The sequence below is a fragment of the Pempheris klunzingeri genome, chromosome 17 (assembly GCF_042242105.1).
Source record: "Pempheris klunzingeri isolate RE-2024b chromosome 17, fPemKlu1.hap1, whole genome shotgun sequence".
Lineage (NCBI taxonomy): Eukaryota > Metazoa > Chordata > Actinopteri > Acropomatiformes > Pempheridae > Pempheris > Pempheris klunzingeri.
Window position 1 is genome coordinate 156,220 of NC_092028.1, and position 22,403 is coordinate 178,622.

Genomic DNA, 22,403 nt, shown 5'->3' on the forward strand with positions numbered 1-22,403 from the left:
CTGTGTCCTGTGTCCTGTGCCCTGTGCCCTGTGTCCTGTGTCCTGTGTCCACGTCCTGTGTCCTGCGTCCACGTCCTGTGTCCACGTCCTGTGTCTTGCGTCCACATCCTGTGTCCTGCGTCCACATCCTTTGTCCACGTCCTGTATCCTGGTCCTGTGTCCACGTGCTGTGTCCTGTGCCCTGTGTCCTGTGTCCTGCGTCCACGTCCTGTGTCCACGTCCTGTGTCCTGTGTCCATGTCCTGGTCCTGCGTCCTCTGTCCTGCGTCCTCATCCTGTGTCCACGATTCATTTCACTGAATAAACAAACATGAAACATCTGATGCTGTTTTTCTAAAAGTCGAGCTCACATTTCCACGTTTTCATCAGCGCCGTGTTTTCATCAGCGCTGTGTTTCCTGTAAATGTGAATATTCCAGTGACAAAGTGTTCAGGTCATTGGAGTCTGAAACATTATTCACGTCTGTAACACGGCTGAAGGTCCGTGTTGGTTTAAAAAAAGAACGTGAGTATAAATCATTCAAACATCTACAGCCTCTCTCCCTCTCTCTCTCTCTCTCCCTCCCTCCCTCTCTCTCTCTGTCTCTCTCTCTCCCTTTCTGTCTCTCTCCCTCGCTTTTTCTCTTTCTCTCTCTCTTCTTCCCATTAAAGAGGACTTTTACCCATTAAAGATGAGTTTTTCCCATTAAAGGGGAGTTTTTCCTGTTAGAATTTGGAGTTTAGAGTTTGGTCTGAGCTGCTCTTTATGGAAAGAGTCTGGAGATAACACTGTTATAAATTGCCAGAAGTTGATGGAGGCTGATGGAGGCTGATGGAGGTTGATGGACTTTGATGCTTCCAGATGATGAAGTTGAACCTTTGAACCACGAATGACCCCTTAAACAGCCCCATGACGAGTGGGGACCACAAAGAATGTCCTGGGGTAAATGTCACTCTGGGGTAAAAAGCCTGTTCTGGTCCTCACTATGTAGCAAGTACAAGAACTCACTCACACACACACTGAGTGGCTGTTTGTTCGTTTCATGTTTCTCTTGATGAATTTAATCATCAAGTTTTTACTATAAAACCACAAAATCTGAGCTGAAAACCTCAGAAGGACCAGAACCACACCTGAACCACACCTGAACCACACCTGGACCACACCTGGACCACATCAGAACCACACCTGAACCACACCTGGACCACATCTGGACCACACCAGCCATGGAAAGAGGTAAGAGGTTTCACCTCAATAACCTGTCTCACATTCACCAGTCAAAACACCTGTTTCCTCACCTGTCTCACCGTTCTCCCACCTGTCTGTCTCTCAGTGCTCCTCCTGCTGTCTGCGGTGTCTCTGGGCTTCTCCTCTCAGTCAATCACAGACAGCCAGCGTCTGTTCTCCATCGCTGTCAGCAGAGTTCAACACCTGCACCTGCTCGCCCAGAGACTCTTCTCCGACTTCGTGAGACACACACACACATACACACACACAACAGGGACAACACACACACACACACACACACACACAACAGGGACAACACACACACACACACACACACACGATAACACATCACAGTGTGTGTGTGTGTGTGTGTTAGGAGAGCTCTCTACGGACGGAGGAGTGTATCACAGTGTGTGTGTGTGTGTGTGTGTGTGTTAGGAGAGCTCTCTACGGACGGAGGAGTGTATCACAGTGTGTGTGTGTGTGTGTGTGTGTTAGGAGAGCTCTCTACGGACGGAGGAGTGTATCACAGTGTGTGTGTGTGTGTGTGTGTGTTAGGAGAGCTCTCTACAGACGGAGGAGTGTATCACAGTGTGTGTGTGTGTGTTAGGAGAGCTCTCTACAGACGGAGGAGTGTATCACAGTGTGTGTGTGTGTGTGTGTGTTAGGAGAGCTCTCTACAGATGGAGGAGTGTATCACAGTGTGTGTGTGTGTGTTAGGAGAGCTCTCTACAGACGGAGGAGTGTATCACAGTGTGTGTGTGTGTGTGTGTGTGTTAGGAGAGCTCTCTACGGACGGAGGAGTGTATCACAGTGTGTGTGTGTGTGTGTGTGTGTTAGGAGAGCTCTCTACAGACGGAGGAGTGTATCACAGTGTGTGTGTGTGTGTGTTAGGAGAGCTCTCTACAGACGGAGGAGTGTATCACAGTGTGTGTGTGTGTGTGTGTGTGTGTTAGGAGAGCTCTCTACAGATGGAGGAGTGTATCACAGTGTGTGTGTGTGTGTGTGTGTGTGTGTGTGTGTGTGTGTGTTAGGAGAGCTCTCTACAGACGGAGGAGTGTATCACAGTGTGTGTGTGTGTGTTAGGAGAGCTCTCTACAGACGGAGGAGTGTATCACAGTGTGTGTGTGTGTGTTAGGAGAGCTCTCTACAGACGGAGGAGTGTATCACAGTGTGTGTGTGTGTGTGTGTGTGTGTGTTAGGAGAGCTCTCTACAGATGGAGGAGTGTATCACAGTGTGTGTGTGTGTGTGTGTGTGTGTGTGTGTGTGTGTGTGTGTGTGTGTGTGTGTGTTAGGAGAGCTCTCTACAGACGGAGGAGTGTATCACAGTGTGTGTGTGTGTGTGTGTGTGTGTGTGTGTGTGTGTGTGTGTTAGGAGAGCTCTCTACAGATGGAGGAGTGTATCACAGTGTGTGTGTGTGTGTGTGTGTGTGTGTGTGTGTGTGTGTTAGGAGAGCTCTCTACAGACGGAGGAGTGTATCACAGTGTGTGTGTGTGTGTGTGTGTGTGTGTGTGTGTGTGTGTGTTAGGAGAGCTCTCTACAGATGGAGGAGTGTATCACAGTGTGTGTGTGTGTGTGTGTGTGTGTGTTAGGAGAGCTCTCTACAGACGGAGGAGTGTATCACAGTGTGTGTGTGTGTGTGTGTGTGTGTGTGTGTTAGGAGAGCTCTCTACAGATGGAGGAGTGTATCACAGTGTGTGTGTGTGTGTGTGTGTGTGTGTGTTAGGAGAGCTCTCTACAGACGGAGGAGTGTATCACAGTGTGTGTGTGTGTGTGTGTGTGTGTGTGTGTGTGTGTTAGGAGAGCTCTCTACAGACGGAGGAGTGTATCACAGTGTGTGTGTGTGTGTGTGTGTGTGTGTGTGTGTTAGGAGAGCTCTCTACAGACGGAGGAGTGTATCACAGTGTGTGTGTGTGTGTGTGTGTGTGTGTGTGTGTGTTAGGAGAGCTCTCTACAGACGGAGGAGTGTATCACAGTGTGTGTGTGTGTGTGTGTGTGTGTGTGTTAGGAGAGCTCTCTACAGATGGAGGAGTGTATCACAGTGTGTGTGTGTGTGTGTGTGTGTGTGTGTGTTAGGAGAGCTCTCTACAGACGGAGGAGTGTATCACAGTGTGTGTGTGTGTGTGTTAGGAGAGCTCTCTACAGATGGAGGAGTGTATCACAGTGTGTGTGTGTGTGTGTGTGTGTGTTAGGAGAGCTCTCTACAGATGGAGGAGTGTATCACAGTGTGTGTGTGTGTGTGTGTGTGTGTGTGTTAGGAGAGCTCTCTACGGACGGAGGAGTGTATCACAGTGTGTGTGTGTGTGTGTGTGTGTGTGTGTTAGGAGAGCTCTCTACAGACGGAGGAGTGTATCACAGTGTGTGTGTGTGTGTGTGTGTGTTAGGAGAGCTCTCTACGGACGGAGGAGTGTATCACAGTGTGTGTGTGTGTGTGTGTGTGTGTGTGTGTGTGTTAGGAGAGCTCTCTACAGACGGAGGAGTGTATCACAGTGTGTGTGTGTGTGTGTGTGTGTGTGTGTGTTAGGAGAGCTCTCTACAGACGGAGGAGTGTATCACAGTGTGTGTGTGTGTGTGTGTGTGTGTGTGTGTGTTAGGAGAGCTCTCTACAGACGGAGGAGTGTATCACAGTGTGTGTGTGTGTGTGTGTGTGTGTGTGTGTTAGGAGAGCTCTCTACAGACGGAGGAGTGTATCACAGTGTGTGTGTGTGTGTGTTAGGAGAGCTCTCTACAGACGGAGGAGTGTATCACAGTGTGTGTGTGTGTGTGTGTGTGTGTGTTAGGAGAGCTCTCTACAGACGGAGGAGCAGCGTCAACTGAACAAAATCTTCCTTCAGGATTTCTGTAACTCTGATTACATCATCAGCCCCATCGACAAGCACGAGACACAACGCAGCTCTGTGAGGACACACACACACACACACACACACACACACACACACACACACACATTAATACTGCTGTCCATCCCCTGTATTTGATTGATTGGTTGATTGATCAGGTTCTGAAGCTGCTGTCCATCTCCTACCGGCTGGTGGAATGGTGGGAGTTCCCCAGCCGTTCTCTGTCTGGAGGTTCTGCTTCGAGGAACCAGATTTCGTCCAAACTGTCTGAGCTGAAGACGGGAATCCTGCTGCTGATCCAGGTGAGAACGTGCTCAGAAGTCACACGGTACACATTGATGTCACTATGTCAGTAACCATGTGATCCCGCAGGCCAATCAGGACGGAGCAGAGCTGTTCCCTGACGGCGCCGCCCTCCAGCTGGCTCCCTATGGAAACTACTATCAGAGTCTGGGCGCAGACGAGTCGCTGAGACGGACGTACGAGCTGCTGGCCTGCTTCAAGAAAGACATGCACAAGGTGAGGAAGAAGAGGGCCGCTGTGGTGACGGTGAGGAGGAAGGTGATGATGTACCGATGATGATGATGACATCTGTGTGTACAGGTGGAGACCTACCTGACCGTGGCTAAATGTCGACTCTCTCCAGAGGCCAACTGCACCTTGTAGCCCCGCCTCTCTCCTGTGAAGCCGCGCCCCCTGATGATGATGTAATCCAACTTGTTCTGTAGCACCTCTGCTGTGCTGTTAGTGTTAGCACTAGCGTTAGCCTTGGTTCGTGGTTTCGACACTGAAGTCTGAAGTGATAATGAAATCGAAGGCCTTCTGATGTCATTACGATGAAGCTGTGAACAGGAAGTGATGTCATACTGTCAGCTTGTGAAATAAAGTGTGTGCTGTGTTGCATTCAGACATGTGTGTGCGTGTAATGATGATTCATGAAGGTACTAAAACCTTTAGAGATCAGTCCACACACTGTTTGAGCAGAGCTTCCTGCAAGAACTAATGTACAATTTCCTGTTCAAATTTGATCCTTCATTTAAAAAACACCTTTTATTCTGGTCAGCTGACTAAAACACAGGCAGCAGCTCATTGGAATGAATGAGCCACTGCTTCATTGCCAAATAAGTTTTACATGAAGGGACGTGAGAAAGCTTAGGTGTGTTTGGGGCAAATCAGATGCATGAATATGAAAAATATATATTTACAATACAGATAAATATGTTTTAAAGTGAAAAGGCTGTGAGCAGCTTTACTGTGCTGTAGGTCTAACCCTCCCAGACTCCGTTAGAACGCAGACTGTAAAATAAAATGTCATTATTCCATCGTTATCATGTCCAGTTGCACCTTGTCTGACGCTAAACTCAGGTGAGTTGTCTCTGACTCCACCGGGGGGCGACACAACGCGTCCCTAACCTGCGATAGATCACTTCCACCACCAGGCAGCGCAGTAGCCGCTTCGGCTAATTCCGTTCGGCAGTCGGTCATTTCCGCCTCGGCCTGCTGCCCTCCTCGGTATTCTTCGGCTGTGTTCGGCTGTTAACGGTCGGTGTGTTCAAATCTTCGGCCGCAGCTCCTCCTGGAGACTGAAGTGAAGAAAGAGTCGAGAGAAAAGAGGGAAAACAGACGACGGGAGCGGATAGACGGAGCCTGGGAGCGGAATGACGGTGCTGCAGGAACCTGTCCAGGTAGAAACACATCTTCGGTTCGTTGTCATGCATGGGGAGCAGAGTATTTATAAAGCCCGTGCTGCCATCTCTGTACCGGCCCCAGCAGCTGCTCCAGTCCGCGGTGTGAGAGTCTTCCCCCCGCCACAGGCCCCGCAGCCCGCCGCTAGCAGCACGGAGCGTTTTCCTGTCGGTGTTACTGGCGTTAAAAACCCGATCCCTCCAGTGGTTTGGTCTCTCAGAGGACCGTTAGGTTCAAGACTTTACCACGATGCTAATTCGCTTGCTAACGTCCGCTTGGTTGTAGTTCAGATAGGTCATGCCAGACTCCTTTTACAAACCTGTCAGATTAAAGTTTCCTTTGGTGTCGGTCCGAAAGGAAACTGAGTGGAGTCATTCGTGTGGCGTTTTCTGATTTGCTTGGTTCCACACGTCGCTTCGGCGTGGATCCAATACAGAAATGGTCTTTTAGTTGAATCATTTAGCATTAATTTCGGATGATAGTCTCATGGTGCTCCGCTCTGGCCGAGGTTAAAATGCGCCGCCGAAGGCGGCAGCGCTAGCTGAAACACTTATTAAAGTTTAGATTATCTGGAAACAAGCCGTGTCTGCTTAAGTCCACGTATGCCGAACATCTGGGTGGAGAGAAATGATTGTTTGAAAGGCCGCTGAGCAGTTGTATGTGTCTGCTGATACGTAGATATACTAATCGGTTACATGTAAATGGAGTTTTGTATTATCAGCGTTGCTAATGCTAAAATGCTAACAGCAGAGTTCTGCTAGCCGGCTAACACCGCGGATAGCAGCACGGTTAACCGTTAGCCGAGCGGGTTTGGTCAGCAGAAATGTTCCTCTGGAGGTTTGCTGGTAAACCGCCAGGTCGTGGTTAAAGTCTGTCTCCAGACCAGCCGCAGCAGGCCGCCCAAAGTTTACTAGCGGCTGGTTAGCTGCCGGTTAACATGGCCAGCGTTAGCCATCAGCTGGTTAGCCAACACGTCAGCCAAGACCCAGCGAAAGGGTTCGGTTCGGGTTAAAACAGCCTGGAGTTCGACCTGCAGGTGAAGGACTAGTCAGGATAACTAGTCAGGATAACTAGTCAGGATAACTACCCGCCGGTCACAGGTGTGTTTGTCATTGTTATCTGCTGTGTTGACATGTGTTCAGTCTCCTTATTCACATTAACACAACTGTCTGTCTTATCAATGACTAGGTTACCTGTCTGTCTGATTATTAACCAGGTGTGACCTGTCTGTCTTATCACTAACCAGGTTACCTACCTGTCTGATCGCTGACCAGCTGCACAGTAACCAGGCTAGCTGTCTGACTTATCAATGACCAAGTTACCTGTCTGTCTGATCACTAACCAGCAGCTGTTGGCAACTGGTTAATGTGGTGTCAGGACTGGTTGACATTGTGTCAGGACTGATTGATGTTGTGTCAGGACTGATTGACGTTGTGTCAGGACTGGTTAACGTGGCGTCAGGACTGGTTAACGTGGAGTCAGGACTGGTTAACGTGGCGTCAGGACTGGTTAACGTGGCGTCAGGACTGGTTGACATTGTGTCAGGACTGGTTAACGTGGAGTCAGGACTGGTTAACGTGGCGTCAGGACTGGTTAACGTGGCGTCAGGACTGATTGACGTTGTGTCAGGACTGATTGACGTTGTGTCAGGACTGGTTAACGTGGAGTCAGGACTGGTTAACGTGGCGTCAGGACTGGTTAACGTGGCGTCAGGACTGGTTAACGTGGCGTCAGGACTGATTGACGTTGTGTCAGGACTGGTTAACGTGGCGTCAGGACTGGTTAACGTGGCGTCAGGACTGGTTAACGTGGCGTCAGGACTGGTTGACATTGTGTCAGGACTGGTTAATGTGGCGTCAGGACTGGTTAACGTGGCGTCAGGACTGGTTGACGTTGTGTCAGGACTGGTTAACGTGGCGTCAGGACTGGTTGACGTTGTGTCAGGACTGGTTAACGTGGCGTCAGGACTGGTTAACGTGGCGTCAGGACTGGTTAACGTGGCGTCAGGACTGATTGACGTTGTGTCAGGACTGGTTAACGTGGCGTCAGGACTGGTTGACATTGTGTCAGGACTGGTTAATGTGGCGTCAGGACTGGTTGACGTTGTGTCAGGACTGGTTAATGTGGAGTCAGGACTGGTTAATGTGGCGTCAGGACTGATTGACATTGTGTCAGGACTGGTTAATGTGGCGTCAGGACTGGTTAATGTCCCTCTGGTATTAAAGCTCTCTCTCTGTTCAGGCTGCAGTGTGGCAGGCTCTGAACCACTACGCCTACCTGGACGCTGTTTTCCTCGCTGAGAGACTCTACGCTGAAGGTAAAACCTGTCTGTCTGTCTATCTGTTTGTCTGTCTGTGAGGACGGAGGATGTCCTCTACCTGTTGGCTACATGTTGACCTGTCTGTCTGTCTATCTGTCTGTCTCTCAGTGAGGTCGGAGGAGGCCCTCTACCTGTTGGCTACATGTTATTACCGCTCTGGGAAGCCATATAAAGCGTACCGACTGCTGAAGGCTCACAGCTGCTCCACACCGCAGGTTCGATTCCTGTTGGCGAAGTGCTGCGTCGAACTCAGCAAGTAAGCACACACACACACCAACCACTCACACACACACACACACACACACTGTGTGTGTAAACACATTAAACTAGTAAAATGAATCTACCGCTGTGGATCCTTACATCCTGTCTCACCCTCTGTGTCTCTACCCATCTTCCTGTTTCCCCCTCTGTGTCTCTGCCTGTCTTCCTGTCTCTCCCTCTCTGTGTCTACCTGTCTGTCTCTCAGGCTGGCTGAAGGAGAACAGGTTCTGATTGGTGGAGTGCTGAACAAACAGAAGAGTCAGGATGACATCATCACAGAGTTTGGAGACTCCGCCTCCTTCACGCTGTCCCTACTGGGACACATTTACTGGTAAGAAACCAGTCCGTTACTGGTGAGAAACCAGTCTGTAACTGGTCCTGGTCTGTTACTGACCTGTTTCCCCTCTCTCTGCCTGTCTCTCTCTGAGCAGTAAGACAGATCGTGTTGCTAAAGGTGCCGAGTGTTTCCAGAGAAGTTTAACCCTCAACCCATTCCTCTGGTCGCCTTTCCAGAACCTCTGTCACCTAGGTAATGCGCGTGCGCGCGCACACACACACACACACACACACACACACACAGGTGAAAAAAAAGAGTGTGTCTCTGAGTGTGTGTTTTCCAGATATCACGTGTTTACGGGTGATGTGTGTGTATGTACACATCTGACATGTGTTCCAGGAGAGAAACCAGACCCAGATCAGGTCTTCAGGTTGTCATCTCTGCAGAACTCCTCTGTAGCCCCGCCCCCTCCGTCTGTTAGCCCCGCCCAGAACTCCTCCCACCGCCTGGACACCGCCCTCATGGAGACGCCACAGGACACGCTGGTGGGTTAACATGTTCACGTGACCTACAGCACAGTCACATGACCTACAGCTACATGCTGGACAGGCTGATATCGAACAGTGTCTATAAACACATATGAGGCCGACAGGTGAGGAGATGAATGTCCGACTTCAGCCTGATGACGTCAAACGACCCTGACGACCACATTAGAACCTTCTTTACTGACGCGTTTACTGACTGGTTAACTGTCGCATTTACTGTCGAGTTAACTGACTGGTTTACTGTTGCGTTTACTGACTGGTTTACTGTCGAGTTAACTGTCGCATTTGCTGTCGTGTTTACTGTCGTGTTAGCTGTCGCATTTTCTGACTGGTTTACTGTCGCAGTTACTGTTTACTGTTGTGTTTACTGACTGGTTTACTGTCAACTTAACTGTTGCGTTTACTGACTGGTTTACTGTCGTGTTTACTGACTGATTTACTGACGCGTTTTCTGACTGGTTTACTGTCGCTGTTACTGTTTACTGTTGTGTTTACTGGCTGGTTTACTGTTGCGTTTACTGTCGCGTTAACTGACTGGTTTGCTGTCGCGTTTACTGACTGGTTTACTGTCGCGTTAACTGACATGTTTACTGACTGGTTTACTGTCGCGTTTACTGACTGGTTTACTGTCGCGTTTACTGGCGTGTTTACTGACTGGTTTACTGACTGGTTTACTGTCGCGTTTACTGTCGCGTTTACTGACGTGTTTACTGACTGGTTTACTGTCGCGTTAACTGACGTGTTTACTGACTGGTTTACTGTCGCGTTTACTGACTGGTTTACTGTCACGTTAACTGACGTGTTTACTGACTGGTTTACTGTCGCGTTTACTGACTGGTTTACTGTCGTGTTTACTGACTGGTTTACTGTCGCGTTTACTGTTTGCTGTTGTGTTTACTGACTGGTTTACTGTCGCGTTTATTGACTGGTTTACTGGCTTCGAAGAAACCGTGAAAATGAGTTCAGCCTATCAGGTCACATGATCCGGTTACATGATGATATTATTGCTAATCGGATGAACTGATCAGGTTAATTGATTGACTGATAAGGTGACTGAGGGGCACGATCAGATCGCTCATACGTGTTTTTTGTCTTCAGGAGTTGAACCGATTGAATCTAGAATCATCAAACGGGAAGCTGACGTCTGATTTGTCAGTTTCCTACATCGACTCCTCCCTCATCTCCCCGGAGACTGGCTCCCTATTGGGTAACACGGTTTCCATGGCATCAGCTGGCTCCCTATTGGCTAAACAGAACAAGCCCAAGAGTGGGCGGAGTCTACTGGGAGGCCCTGCTGCTCTGAGTCCTCTGACACCCAGGTGAGTCCCAGAGCTGCTCCTGTACAGCTAAAGTTTACCGCTGCAGGCCACGACCCTTTGGACACCTGTCAACCTGTGTGTGTGTGTGTGTGTGTGTGTGTGTGTGTGTGTGTGTGTGTGTGTGTGTGTGTGTGTGTGTGTGTGTGTGTGTGTGTGTGTGTGTGTGTGTGTGTGTGTGTGTGTGTGTAGTTTTGGCATCCTGCCCCTGGAGCCCAGCCCTGGAGACCCCACATATCTACAGAACTATTCAGCTACCATGGAAACACAATCAACAGCCCCCAGCAAGAAGGTACACAGTACACACGCATACTACACACACAGTACACATACTACACACACAGTACATACACATACTACACACACAGTACACGCATACTACACACACAGTACACGCATACTACACACACAGTACACGCATACTACACACACAGTACACATACTACACACACAGTACATACACATACTACACACACAGTACACGCATACTACACACACAGTACACATACTACACACACAGTACATACACATACTACACACACAGTACACATACTACACACACAGTACATACACATACTACACACACAGTACATACACATACTACACACACAGTACACGCATACTACACACACAGTACATACACATTACACATACTACACACACAGTACACACATACTACACACACAGTACACACATACTACACACACACACACAGTACACACATACTACACACACACACGGTACACACATACTACACACACACGGTACACACATACTACACACACACGGTACACACATACTACACACACGGTACACACATACTACACACACGGTACACACATACTACACACACAGTACACACACAGTACACACATACCACACACACAGTACACACATACCACACACACACACAGTACACATACTACACACACACACAGTACACATACTACACACACACACAGTACACATACTACACACACACACAGTACACATACTACACACACACACAGTACACACATACTACACACACAGTACACACATACTACACACACAGTACACACATACTACACACACAGTACACACATACTGTACACACATACTACACACACAGTACACATACTACACACACAGTACACATACTACACACACAGTACACACACTACACACACAGTACACACATACTACACACACAGTACACATACTACACACACAGTACACATACTACACACACATACTACACACACAGTACACACATACTACACACACATAGTACACACACAGTACACACATAGTACACACACAGTACACACATACTACACACACAGTACACACATACTACACACACAGTACACACACAGTACACATACTTCACACACAGTACACATACTTCACACACAGTACACATACTACACACACAGTACACATACTACACACACAGTACACATACTACACACACAGTACACACACTACACACACAGTACACACATACTACACACACAGTACACATACTACACACACAGTACACATACTACACACACATACTACACACACAGTACACACATACTACACACACATAGTACACACACAGTACACACATAGTACACACACAGTACACACATACTACACACACAGTACACACATACTACACACACAGTACACACACAGTACACATACTTCACACACAGTACACATACTTCACACACAGTACACATACTACACACACAGTACACATACTTCACACACAGTACACATACTTCACACACAGTACACACATACTTCACACACAGTACACACATACTTCACACACAGTACACACACAGTACACACAAAGTACACACAAAGTACACACACAGTACACATACTACACACACAGTACACACACACAGTACACACACTACACACACAGTACACACACTACACACACAGTATACACATACTACACACAGTGTACACATACTTGCTTCTCTCAGACTGTTTCCAGAAAGAGCAGCTCAGAACAAACTCTTTCATTCAGAGACCAAAGATTCAGGATTTCAACAGGAAGGATTCAAGAATCCCCACAGAGCAGCTCAGAGATTAGATTAGAACCCAGTGGAGGAAGAACTCCACCGGATTTCCAGAAGGAAAAACTCAAAAAACCCAGTGGGAAAAGAGAAACCTCCGGGAGCACCACAGTGAAGGAGAGATCCAGCTCCCAAGGACGGACAGGCTGGAGCCTTGGACAGACGCACATCCATTGGCTGGTGGAGAACCACATCAGCAGGACCAGGACCAGGATCCACAGGAACCAGAGAACCACATCAGCAGGACCAGGACCAGGATCCATAGGAACCAGGGAACCACATCAGCAGGACCAGGACCAGGATCCACAGGAACCAGAGAACCACATCAGCGGGACCGGGACCAGGATCCACAGGAACCAGAGAACCACATCAGCAGGGCCAGGACCAGGATCCACAGGATCCACAGGAACCTGAGAGATGAGAAAGCACAGAAACGCTCCGGGGGAGGTAGCAAGTTAGAGGCAGACATTTGGCTGACGTGAGACATAACGATGGAGAGGAAGAGGAGGATAGAGAATAGAGGAGCTCAGTGCACCATAGGAGTCCCCCGGCAGTCTGAGCCTATAGCAGCATAACTAGGGGCTGGTCTAAGGCCTGAGCCAGCCCTAAACTATATGCCTTGTCAAAAAGGAAGGTTTTTAGTCTACTCTTAAATGTAGAGAGGGTGTCTGCCCCCCGAACCCAAACTGGAAGGAGATTCCACAGGAGAGGAGCCTGATAGCTGAAGGCTCTGCCTCCTGAACTACTTTTGGAGACTTTGGGAACCACCAGTAGACCTGCATTCTGGGAGCACAGTGCTCTAGTGGGGTAATATGGTACTATGAGCTCTTTAACATATGATGGAGCCTGAACATTAAGAACCTTGGAGGTGAGGAGAAGGATTTTAAACTCTAACTCTAACTCGATTTTACTGGAAGCCAATGAAGAGAAGCCAGTACAGGAGAAATGTGGTCTCTTCTTTTAGTTCTGGTCAGAACACGAGCAGCAGCGTTTTGGACCAGCTGGAGAGTCTTTAACGACTTATTGGGGCAGCCTGATAATAATGAGTTACAATAGTCCAACCTATTAACTCCTCTCCTGTTAGACTTTATAGATCTGAATGATCTGAGGGGGACGACACAGTCTCTATGGGATGTTGGAGGGCGACTGTTCTAATGGAGGAGCAGAGAAGCCTGGAGGACTGCAGCTCTGCCTCCTGGTCTCGGCTCTGCCTCCTGGTCTGGACTCTGGATTGTCAAGTTTTAGGACTTATAAACTTCTCCATATTTCTAGATCAGAGAGCAGCTCCGTCCAAAGTGGGATGGATGCCGTCTCTTCTCATGAGACCAGGTCTTCCCCAGGAGGACTGCCAGTTCTCTATGAAGCCCTCATTGTTAGCTGGGCTCCACCTCCACAGGTTAAATGATGTACATGTCATCACTGGTCAGGTTGGGGGGGGGGCAGAGAAAACTACGGAGTCTGACATTGTTTTAGCAAAGTTACACACAGACTCCACTTTAACTTCAGTGACCTCTGATTGGTGTAATCTGGTGTCATTAACGCCGACGTGAATTACGATCTTACCAAACCCACGCTCATCCTTCCCCACCAGTGTTAGCTGTGATTCAGTGTCTCCTGCTCTGGCCCCCCAGGATGCACTTCACTGTGTTCGCCGGTGCCGCTAGCTTCACGGTCCTGACTATGGAGCTTCTGATGACCACAGTCTGGTTCTCAGCGGGTGTGTCGCTGAGTGGGGAGAACCGGTTGGAGACCTGAAGGTGGTGGTGCACCGTGGGCTTCTCCTTTGGGCTATGTTTCCTCCGGACAGTCACCCAGCCGCCCTGGTTTCCTGGCTGCGCGGGAACCACCGGGGGAGTAGGAGCTAAGCTAGGTCGGCCCGCAGCGGCTACTGGGGGCTGGCTAGCTGCAGCTACTGATTTGTGCTCTATGGTGTGGAACCGTGCCTCCAGCACACTGAGCCTCCAGCACACTGAGCCTCCAGCACACTGAGCCTCCACCTCACTGAGCCTCCACCTCACTGAGCCTCCACCTCACTGAGCCTCCAGCACAGCAGACAGACTCCATTTATTCCAGGTACCAGGTTCACTAAAGGAGGCAGGAAGAACTACACCTGAGGCACTGAGCAGGAGACTGAGGGAGAGAGAGAGAAGCCATCGTAGAGGGTTAGCTTCTTAAGCTAGCTGGTGATCTGAGTATATAACTACAGTGAGACATGAGTGCTAGTTTCAGATCTAAATGTACACGAGTGTTTAGGTGTGACAGTGAAGCCTGAAATAGATCCAGTTAGGATGTTTACTGTGAACAGAAGCTCCGACAAACCGGAAGTGATGCTTACAGAGCACCTGCCCTCTCCTGTCTCACTCTCTCTCTCCTCGCCCGTCTCTCTCTCTCTCTGTCCTCCTGTCTCACTCTCAAAGAGTGAGGCTTTGGTGCTTGGCCTCAGGAAGGAGCAGGCGGTGCCCAGTCTGCCTGGAGGACTTGAATGGGGGCAGGAGGGGCTAAAAGTGTTTAGGGGAGTTTATTTAGGCACTGAGGGCATCCAAAAAAAGAACTGCGGGGGAGTGAAGGAGAAGGTGTGCGCTCGGGTGTCTAGATGGAAATGGTTGCTACCCCAGCTGTCATATAGGGGACGAGTTCTGGTTGCCAATAAGTTGGTCGCCTGGACTCATCGCTCAGACTCTGCCAAGAGGTCTGATAGAGGACATTCAGAGAGCCATTCTGGATTTTTTCTGGTCTGGGATGCACTGCACCAGACAGCAGCCCTCTACCTCCCTGTGGCCGAAGGGGGGCAGGGACTAACTGACATCTTGTCCAGATTCGTCTCATTTAGACTGCAAACAGCACAACAATACGTGTACAACGGCGGCCCAAGCTGGTTGGACACAGCTCGTCTGCTGCTGAGGAGAGCTGGGCGAATGGGCTATGATAAGCAGCTTTTCCTCCTACAATCCGAGGACATGGACCTTTCTGGATTAACCCTTCTACAGCTCCGTACTGCAGGCGTGGCAAATGTTCAGTTTTGAACATGTTACAAAAGTCAGCCCGGGCATGTGATTGTTTGAGGAACCTATGTTTTTCCACAGATTGAGAACGACTCAAACACTGTGAACTAACCTCAGGAAGGCCATCTGATCAGGATGGTGGTGGTAACATCTGTGGACGCCCTGAGAGAAAGCAGCAACATCACCTCGGTCAGGCTGATTGACAGAGTGGTGGAGGAGGTCTGTACCTCTCTGCCACAACCTCTGAGAACCTTTGCGGTGAATCGGTAATCGGTCACTGTGTGACCAGTGGAGTGAAGGGTGTGATCCCTTCCCTGTTGATCACCCCTGTGGTGGGGGATTGGCAGGTGGGAGGAGGTCAGCTGCTGTCATTCACGATTCCCCACATGGACAAGTTTCAGGCTGTGGACTGTACACACTTTGGTGATTTTTTTTTTTTATCTGGTTCTGCCATTGGTTAGCCATTTGGCTAACTCACAAGAACCAGATTCAGGGTGCTGGCAGTGTGGAGCCGGTGCCGGTTCTGGAGGGACTGCTGAAAGCCCGACTGAGGGTAGAACACTCCTATTATCTAATGATGGACAATCTGCAGGCTTTCAGTCACGTGGGGGCTATGTGGGGGGAGATGGAGAGCTGATTGTTAATCTGTGACTGAAGTAAGTCTCTGAGTTGTTGACGGCCGTGTTCTGCTTTAGCTGTTGTTTTGGCCTGAAATGTTAGATGTGATCTATTTATTTTGGTAATGGTTCAATAAAGGGACTTTGAAAACCAACCCTGTCTTCCCCCCTCCTTCATATCTCTCTTTCCTCTCCTGTCTCACTCCCTCTCTCCTCCTCTGTCTCACTCTCTCTCCTCTCCTGCCTCACTCACACCTGTCAGTCACACCACTCACTCCTGTCTCTCTCTCAGTCTGTCTCCAGGATCAGTCAGTCAAAGTCTGTCTTCAGTCAGAGTGGAAACAGCAGAGACGTCCTCCCCATCCCCTTCAACCAATCACAGACCTCGGCTCCGCATACCAGGTAACCATAGCAACCAGTCAAGGCTCAGAGAGACGGGCGGTCTCCATCCGTAGCCGTCCGTCTGACAGCCCATCTGTCTCTCAGTGGTACCTGTCAGTCTGTCTGTCTGATGACCTGTCTGTCTGTCAGTGGCTCCCCTCAGGTCCTCAGTCCCAGTATGTCTGGTCCTCCCAACGTCCAGCCCAGAAGAAGCTCCAGACTGTTCACTAGTGCCAGCTCTACTGCCAAGGTACCGCAGTACTACCCATACATACCGCAGTACTACCCACACATACCGCAGTACTACGCACACATACCGCAGTACTACGCACACATACCGCAGTACTACGCACACATACCGCCGTACTACCCACACATACCGCAGTACTACGCACACATACCGCAGTAGTACGCACACATACCGCAGTACTACGCACACATACCGCCGTACTACCCACACATACCGCAGTACTACCCACACATACCGCAGTACTACCCACACATACCGCAGTACTACCCACACATACCGCAGTACTACGCACATATACCGCAGTACTACCCACATATACCGCAGTACTACCCGCAGTACTACCCACAGTACTACCCGCAGTACTACCCACATATACCGCAGTACTACCCGCAGTACTACCCACATACCGCAGTACTATCCGCACTACTACCCACAGTACTACCCACATATACCGCAGTACTACCCGCAGTACTACCCACATATACCGCAGTACTACCCGCAGTACTACTCACAGTACTACCCACGAATACCGCAGCACTACCCACATATACTGCAGCACTACCGTATACTACTGCAATACTACAGCGTTGAACTACTGACGGGGTCTGTGTGTGTCTGTGTGTGTCTGTGTGTGTGTGTGTGTGTGTGTAGGAAAACAGTAAGAAGTTAAAGATGAAATTTCCCACGAAGATCCCGAACAGGAAAACTAAATGTAAATCAGCCAAGACGTCAAACAGCAGCAATCTGAACGAGAGTCTGGACATCCTGAGGCTGGACCCCAGTCTGAGCCTGGCCGACACCCGCATCCCCCAGTACCAGAGGGCCGCCGCAGGTAGGAACACTGCAAATACCTCAAAGCACGGTAGTACCCCCCCCCCCCAAGAAGTCTCTCTTTTACTGTGGTCATGTATGTGAGCCTCGTCTCTCTGTGTGCAGACAGCGTGATGGCGTTGCTACGGGAACTGGGACGTGGTTACCAGGCGCTTTGCTCCTACAACTGCAGAGATGCCATCAACATCCTGACCTCCCTCCCCCCCCAGCACTACAACACCGGCTGGGTCCTCACACACGTCGGCAGGGCTTACTTCGAACTGGCCGAGTATACACAGGTGACACGCTCCTGACAAACAGGTGACACGCTCCTTACACGCTCCTGACGGACAGGTGACACGCTCCTGACAGACAGGTGACACGCTCCTTACACGCTCCTGACGGACAGGTGACACGCTCCTGACGGACAGGTGACACGCTCCTGACGGACAGGTGACACGCTCCTTACACGCTCCTGACGGACAGGTGACACGCTCCTGACGGACAGGTGACACGCTCCTGACAGGCACAGTAAACACATATATCACACACACTGACCTAACTCCTAAATCTTCCTCCACACCTGTGAAGGTGGGGGCAGTGAGTGACCTGATTGGTCAGCGGTGTGTTAGTTTTGAGTTTAGGTGAGTGATGATATCGTGATGATGTGTTTGTCTGTAGGCGGAGCGTCTGTTCAGTGAAGTCCGCAGGATTGAGTCCTATAGGGTGGAGGGGATGGAGATCTACTCCACCACGCTGTGGCACCTGCAGAAGGACGTCGCCCTGTCTGCCCTGTCCAAAGACCTGACCGACATGGACAAGAACTGTCCCGAGGTACCACCCACACACCTGACCCACACACCTGACCCACACACCTGACCCACACACCTGACCCACACACCTGACCCACACACCTGACCCACACACCTGACCAACAGGTACGACCTGGTCCACAGACATGACCCTGTCTAACTGGTCTCTCTCTGTGAACTCCTGTCTCTCTGACCACCTGTCTGTGTCTCTGCAGGCCTGGTGTGTAGCAGGAAACTGTTTCAGCCTTCAGAGGGAGCATGACATCGCCATCAAATTCTTCCAGAGAGCCATCCAGGTGAGTTGCTGTTACTACGGTGACTGTTGGTGACTATTACCAGGGGCCGTCTCTCTATCTCTGACCTGTCTGTCTCTCAGGTGGACCCTGGCTTTGCCTACGCTTACACTCTGTTGGGTCATGAGTTTGTTCTGACGGAGGAGTTGGACCGAGCTCTCGCCTGCTTCCGGAACGCCATCAGAGTCAACAACAGGCACTACAACGCATGGTACGGTAACCATGGTAACCAACTGATAAGACATGCACACTGTTTAGGTCGACAACAGGACCGAACTGTACCCATGACGACAAAGGTCGAGCTTAACAGCGGCTCTACCTCAGTGGACGGCGGCAGCAAGCAACATCGTCGAATTGTTGCTTAATCACATCTCTGCCCTCGCTGACAGACAGGTGTGCTGAGTGTGGAGCACCTCACGTGTCCACATGCACACAGATCGTTGGCGTCCACTCACGGTGACGTGTGAGAGGCGGAGCAAGGCTCCTACGACTGCCTCCACAGAGACTTTCTGAAATGAAATCGGAGGGAAACGGTGTCTGCACATCCTGTTTTAGTCTCAAGACTCTAAACACGTTTAGTCGTACCTGCAGCGCCGTTTACAGAAAGTTATCCTTCATCAGTGTGGATGCGTTAGCATCACTTTTCCTGGTGTGGAGTCCACGGACAAATAAAGCTGTTACCATGGTAACTACAGTAATTCAAATTCAAGACACACAAACATTTAATCCACACAAAATGTGTGTCTATTTCTGTGTGTGTGTAGGTACGGTCTGGGGATGATCTACTACAAACAGGAGAAGTTCAACCTGGCAGAGATCCACTTCAAGAAGGCGCTGAGCATCAACCCTCAGAGCTCCGTGCTGCTCTGTCACATCGGAGTGGTACATTAGCGCCTAGCACCCTCCATTCACGACAACTGCTCCGTTAGCATGTAGCATCGCCCCCATTGCAGAGCAGGACTACTGAACGCTGACTCTGTGTGTGTGTGTGTGTGTGTGTGCAGGTGCAGCATGCTCTGAAGAAGTCTGATGCAGCTTTAGAGACTCTGAACAGAGCGATCGGGATCGACCCCAAAAACCCGCTCTGCAAGTTCCACCGAGCGTCCATACTGTTCGCTAATGACAAGTACAAGGTAATCAATACTGATATACATCCACACAGTCAGCATTAGGTAGTATAATAACGGTGACTACAATTTGTGTGTAGTCAGTGTGTGTGTATGTGTGTGTGTGTGTGTGTGTGTGTGTGTGTGTGTGTTGGTTAGATGTACCATGGCCTGTCTCTCACCATGATGACCTGTCTGTCTGCAGGCGGCTCTTCAGGAGTTGGAGGAGTTGAAACAAATCGTTCCCAAAGAGTCTTTGGTTTACTTCCTCATAGGAAAGGTAACAAGCATGTCTGCCTGCCTGTCTGTCCCTTCACCTGTCTGTCTGTCTGACCTCAGGTGTATAAGAAGCTGGGTCAGACCTGTCTGTCTGTCCGTCCTCAGGTGTATAAGAAGCTGGGTCAGACTCACCTGGCCCTGATGAACTTCAGCTGGGCGATGGATCTGGACCCTAAAGGAGCCAACAACCAGATCAAAGAAGCCATCGACAAGAGGTACCTGCCAGAGGACGAAGGTGAGACAGGTACACAGTGAAAAGTACTCTGATCGTATTGCAATCAGAATCAGAATCAGAATTCCTTTAATAATCCCCAGGGGGAAATTGCTTTTTGTTACACACAGCTCAAAAAGAAGAAGAATAAACTTCACACACAAAAGTAATAATAATGATACAAATAATACCACTACTACTAATAATATATAACAACATGTACACTCAGTGAGGAGCAGTATTATATAATAATAATAATAATAATAATAATCAGGTGAGTCCAGAGTCCAGGGTCCTCTCCTCTCTGGAGAAACAGTTCACGTACTGGATGAAGTTGGGCAGTGCCTTTGCCATGGTGACATGGTTGAAGACAGAGATAGCAGTGAGTGCACTCAGGTGTAGAGTCTGTACCCGGGCTGTGGCGGAGTGGATGACGTCACACACTGAAGTTGGGTTGGCAGAAGGAGGAATGTAAACAGTCACCATGACAACATGTGAAAACTCCCGTGGCAGATAATATGTACGCAGACCAACAGCAGACAGTTCAATGTCCGGGCTGCAGATGAGCTCCTTGATAGTAACATGAGCAGGACTGCACCACCTGTTGTTCACCAGAACGGCCCCCCTCCTTTCCGCTCACCGCTCCTGGTGCAGTCCCTGTCGGCCCGAACAGTTTGGAAGCCACCGATGGAAACATTGTCGTTGGGAATGTCCTGATGCAGCCATGTCTCCAAAAAGCACACCAGACTACACTCCTGGTGCTCCATCTGACTCCTGGCTAACGCTGTTAGCTCCTCCATCTTGTTTACCAGCGATCTCACGTTGCCCATAGTAACGATGGGGAGACAGGGTTTAGATTTCTTTTTCTCCATACGCCACCTGGTTCTTCTTTCCTCTGCAACCTCGGTGTGTTTTCCTCCACAATTCTTCTGGAATTTGTGAAGATCTCGTGGTCAAGATACCAGCAGGTTTCAGAGCGATCAGCTGATCACTCGTGTAGCCAAAACGGCTACCAACGGCCACCCGGCAGAGTTAAAGTAGTACTTTCACAGCAAAAAGATGACAAGAGCTCTCTCCACCAGCATGTATTGGGGAGGGAACGTCTTAAAAACATATTACCAGCAAAAAAGTAAAACAAATAATTAAAAAGATAGTTAAAAGTAAGAAAAACAAAGAAAACAAGCAGGAGCAATCGTAACAGGCAGCATATACTTCCGCACATGCGCACTGGAACTCCATGTATGAATGTAAGAGTGATAGTTGATACTGTGGATTATTAAAGCATGCTTACAGCAACGCCCAATCTACCTGTCTGTCTCTCCAACTGTCTGTCTCTCTACCTGTCTAGCTGCCGAAGTGGACGACAGTCAGGACAGCAGCATCATGACAGACGCCGATGACACGCAGCTCCACACGGCTGAGAGTGATGATGTTCTTTAGCCCCACCCTCACAGTCAAACCCCGCCCCCTGCTCGACCCAGGCCGTCTCCTGATTGGCCGGAGGAGTAATGTTGCTAGGCAACATTCTGAGAGATGGCTCTCTGGTGTAGCTCCGCCCGTGCCCTCCTCCCTGCCCTCCGATTGGCTGAAACAGACTGCTGCTGTTCTGAAGCCCCGCCCCTCCTCTTCCTCGTATGTCATCGAGTTTGTCCTCTGACATCACAGCTGTTTTTTATGTTCTTTTTATCATCGTTATGGAAATAAACCAATAAAAACATGTAAACCCCGCCCACAGCTGTCTGTCTGCTTCCTGTTTCCAACTGCCAATCGAGCAGCTGTACACTGAGCAGACCATCTGCTCTCTGTAGTCAGGCTTTTATTGTGAAGGAGCTGCAGCTTCCTGTCATTACCTGTTTTTGTCACTGGATCAGTTTGACATGTTTCAGGGGGAGGAGTTACAGAGGAGACAGGAAGTGAAGTTCAGCGTCTGGGGAAAAAATGGCCACCACATGATCAGACGAAAACCCGCCACACATCATTGGGTAAGAATGAACAAATGTCCTCAAACGTGATCACATAGAACACGTGAACATGTGGAACAAGTTAAAACACACGCAGGTCCCATTCAAGAGAAACTTTATTGGTACAAAGCACTTTAACAGCAGACAGAAAGCATGGGAATGGCACCTG

At 49.5% G+C, this 22,403-nt stretch overlaps 2 protein-coding genes across 3 annotated transcripts; both read left to right on the forward strand.

Annotated features, from left to right (window-relative positions):
- The first annotated feature begins 1,201 nt into the window (after nt 1–1,201).
- gh1 (growth hormone 1) lies at nt 1,202–4,710 on the forward strand. Its single transcript, XM_070848697.1, has 6 exons — nt 1,202–1,211; nt 1,309–1,442; nt 3,985–4,101; nt 4,203–4,346; nt 4,417–4,563; nt 4,648–4,710. The coding sequence occupies exons 1-6, from the start codon at nt 1,202–1,204 to the stop codon at nt 4,708–4,710; spliced, it is 615 nt and encodes a 204-aa protein (XP_070704798.1).
- Nucleotides 4,711–5,580: 870 nt separating this feature from the next.
- cdc27 (cell division cycle 27) lies at nt 5,581–22,005 on the forward strand. 2 transcript variants are annotated; one of them, XM_070847877.1, is made up of 20 exons: nt 5,581–5,729; nt 7,972–8,047; nt 8,159–8,306; nt 8,517–8,642; nt 8,743–8,840; nt 8,988–9,133; nt 10,232–10,452; nt 10,642–10,741; nt 16,424–16,533; nt 16,663–16,762; nt 17,414–17,594; nt 17,699–17,871; nt 18,254–18,406; nt 18,600–18,680; nt 18,761–18,888; nt 19,442–19,559; nt 19,682–19,810; nt 19,989–20,063; nt 20,168–20,306; nt 21,622–22,005. In XM_070847877.1, exons 1-20 carry the CDS (start codon nt 5,703–5,705, stop codon nt 21,711–21,713), a joined length of 2,421 nt encoding a protein of 806 aa, XP_070703978.1. In that variant the 5' UTR covers nt 5,581–5,702; the 3' UTR covers nt 21,714–22,005. The 2 variants fall into 2 exon arrangements, with proteins under 2 accessions (XP_070703978.1, XP_070703979.1); XM_070847878.1 differs by having other exon boundaries at nt 5,583–5,729; nt 20,168–20,297.
- The last annotated feature ends 398 nt before the right edge of the window (nt 22,006–22,403 follow it).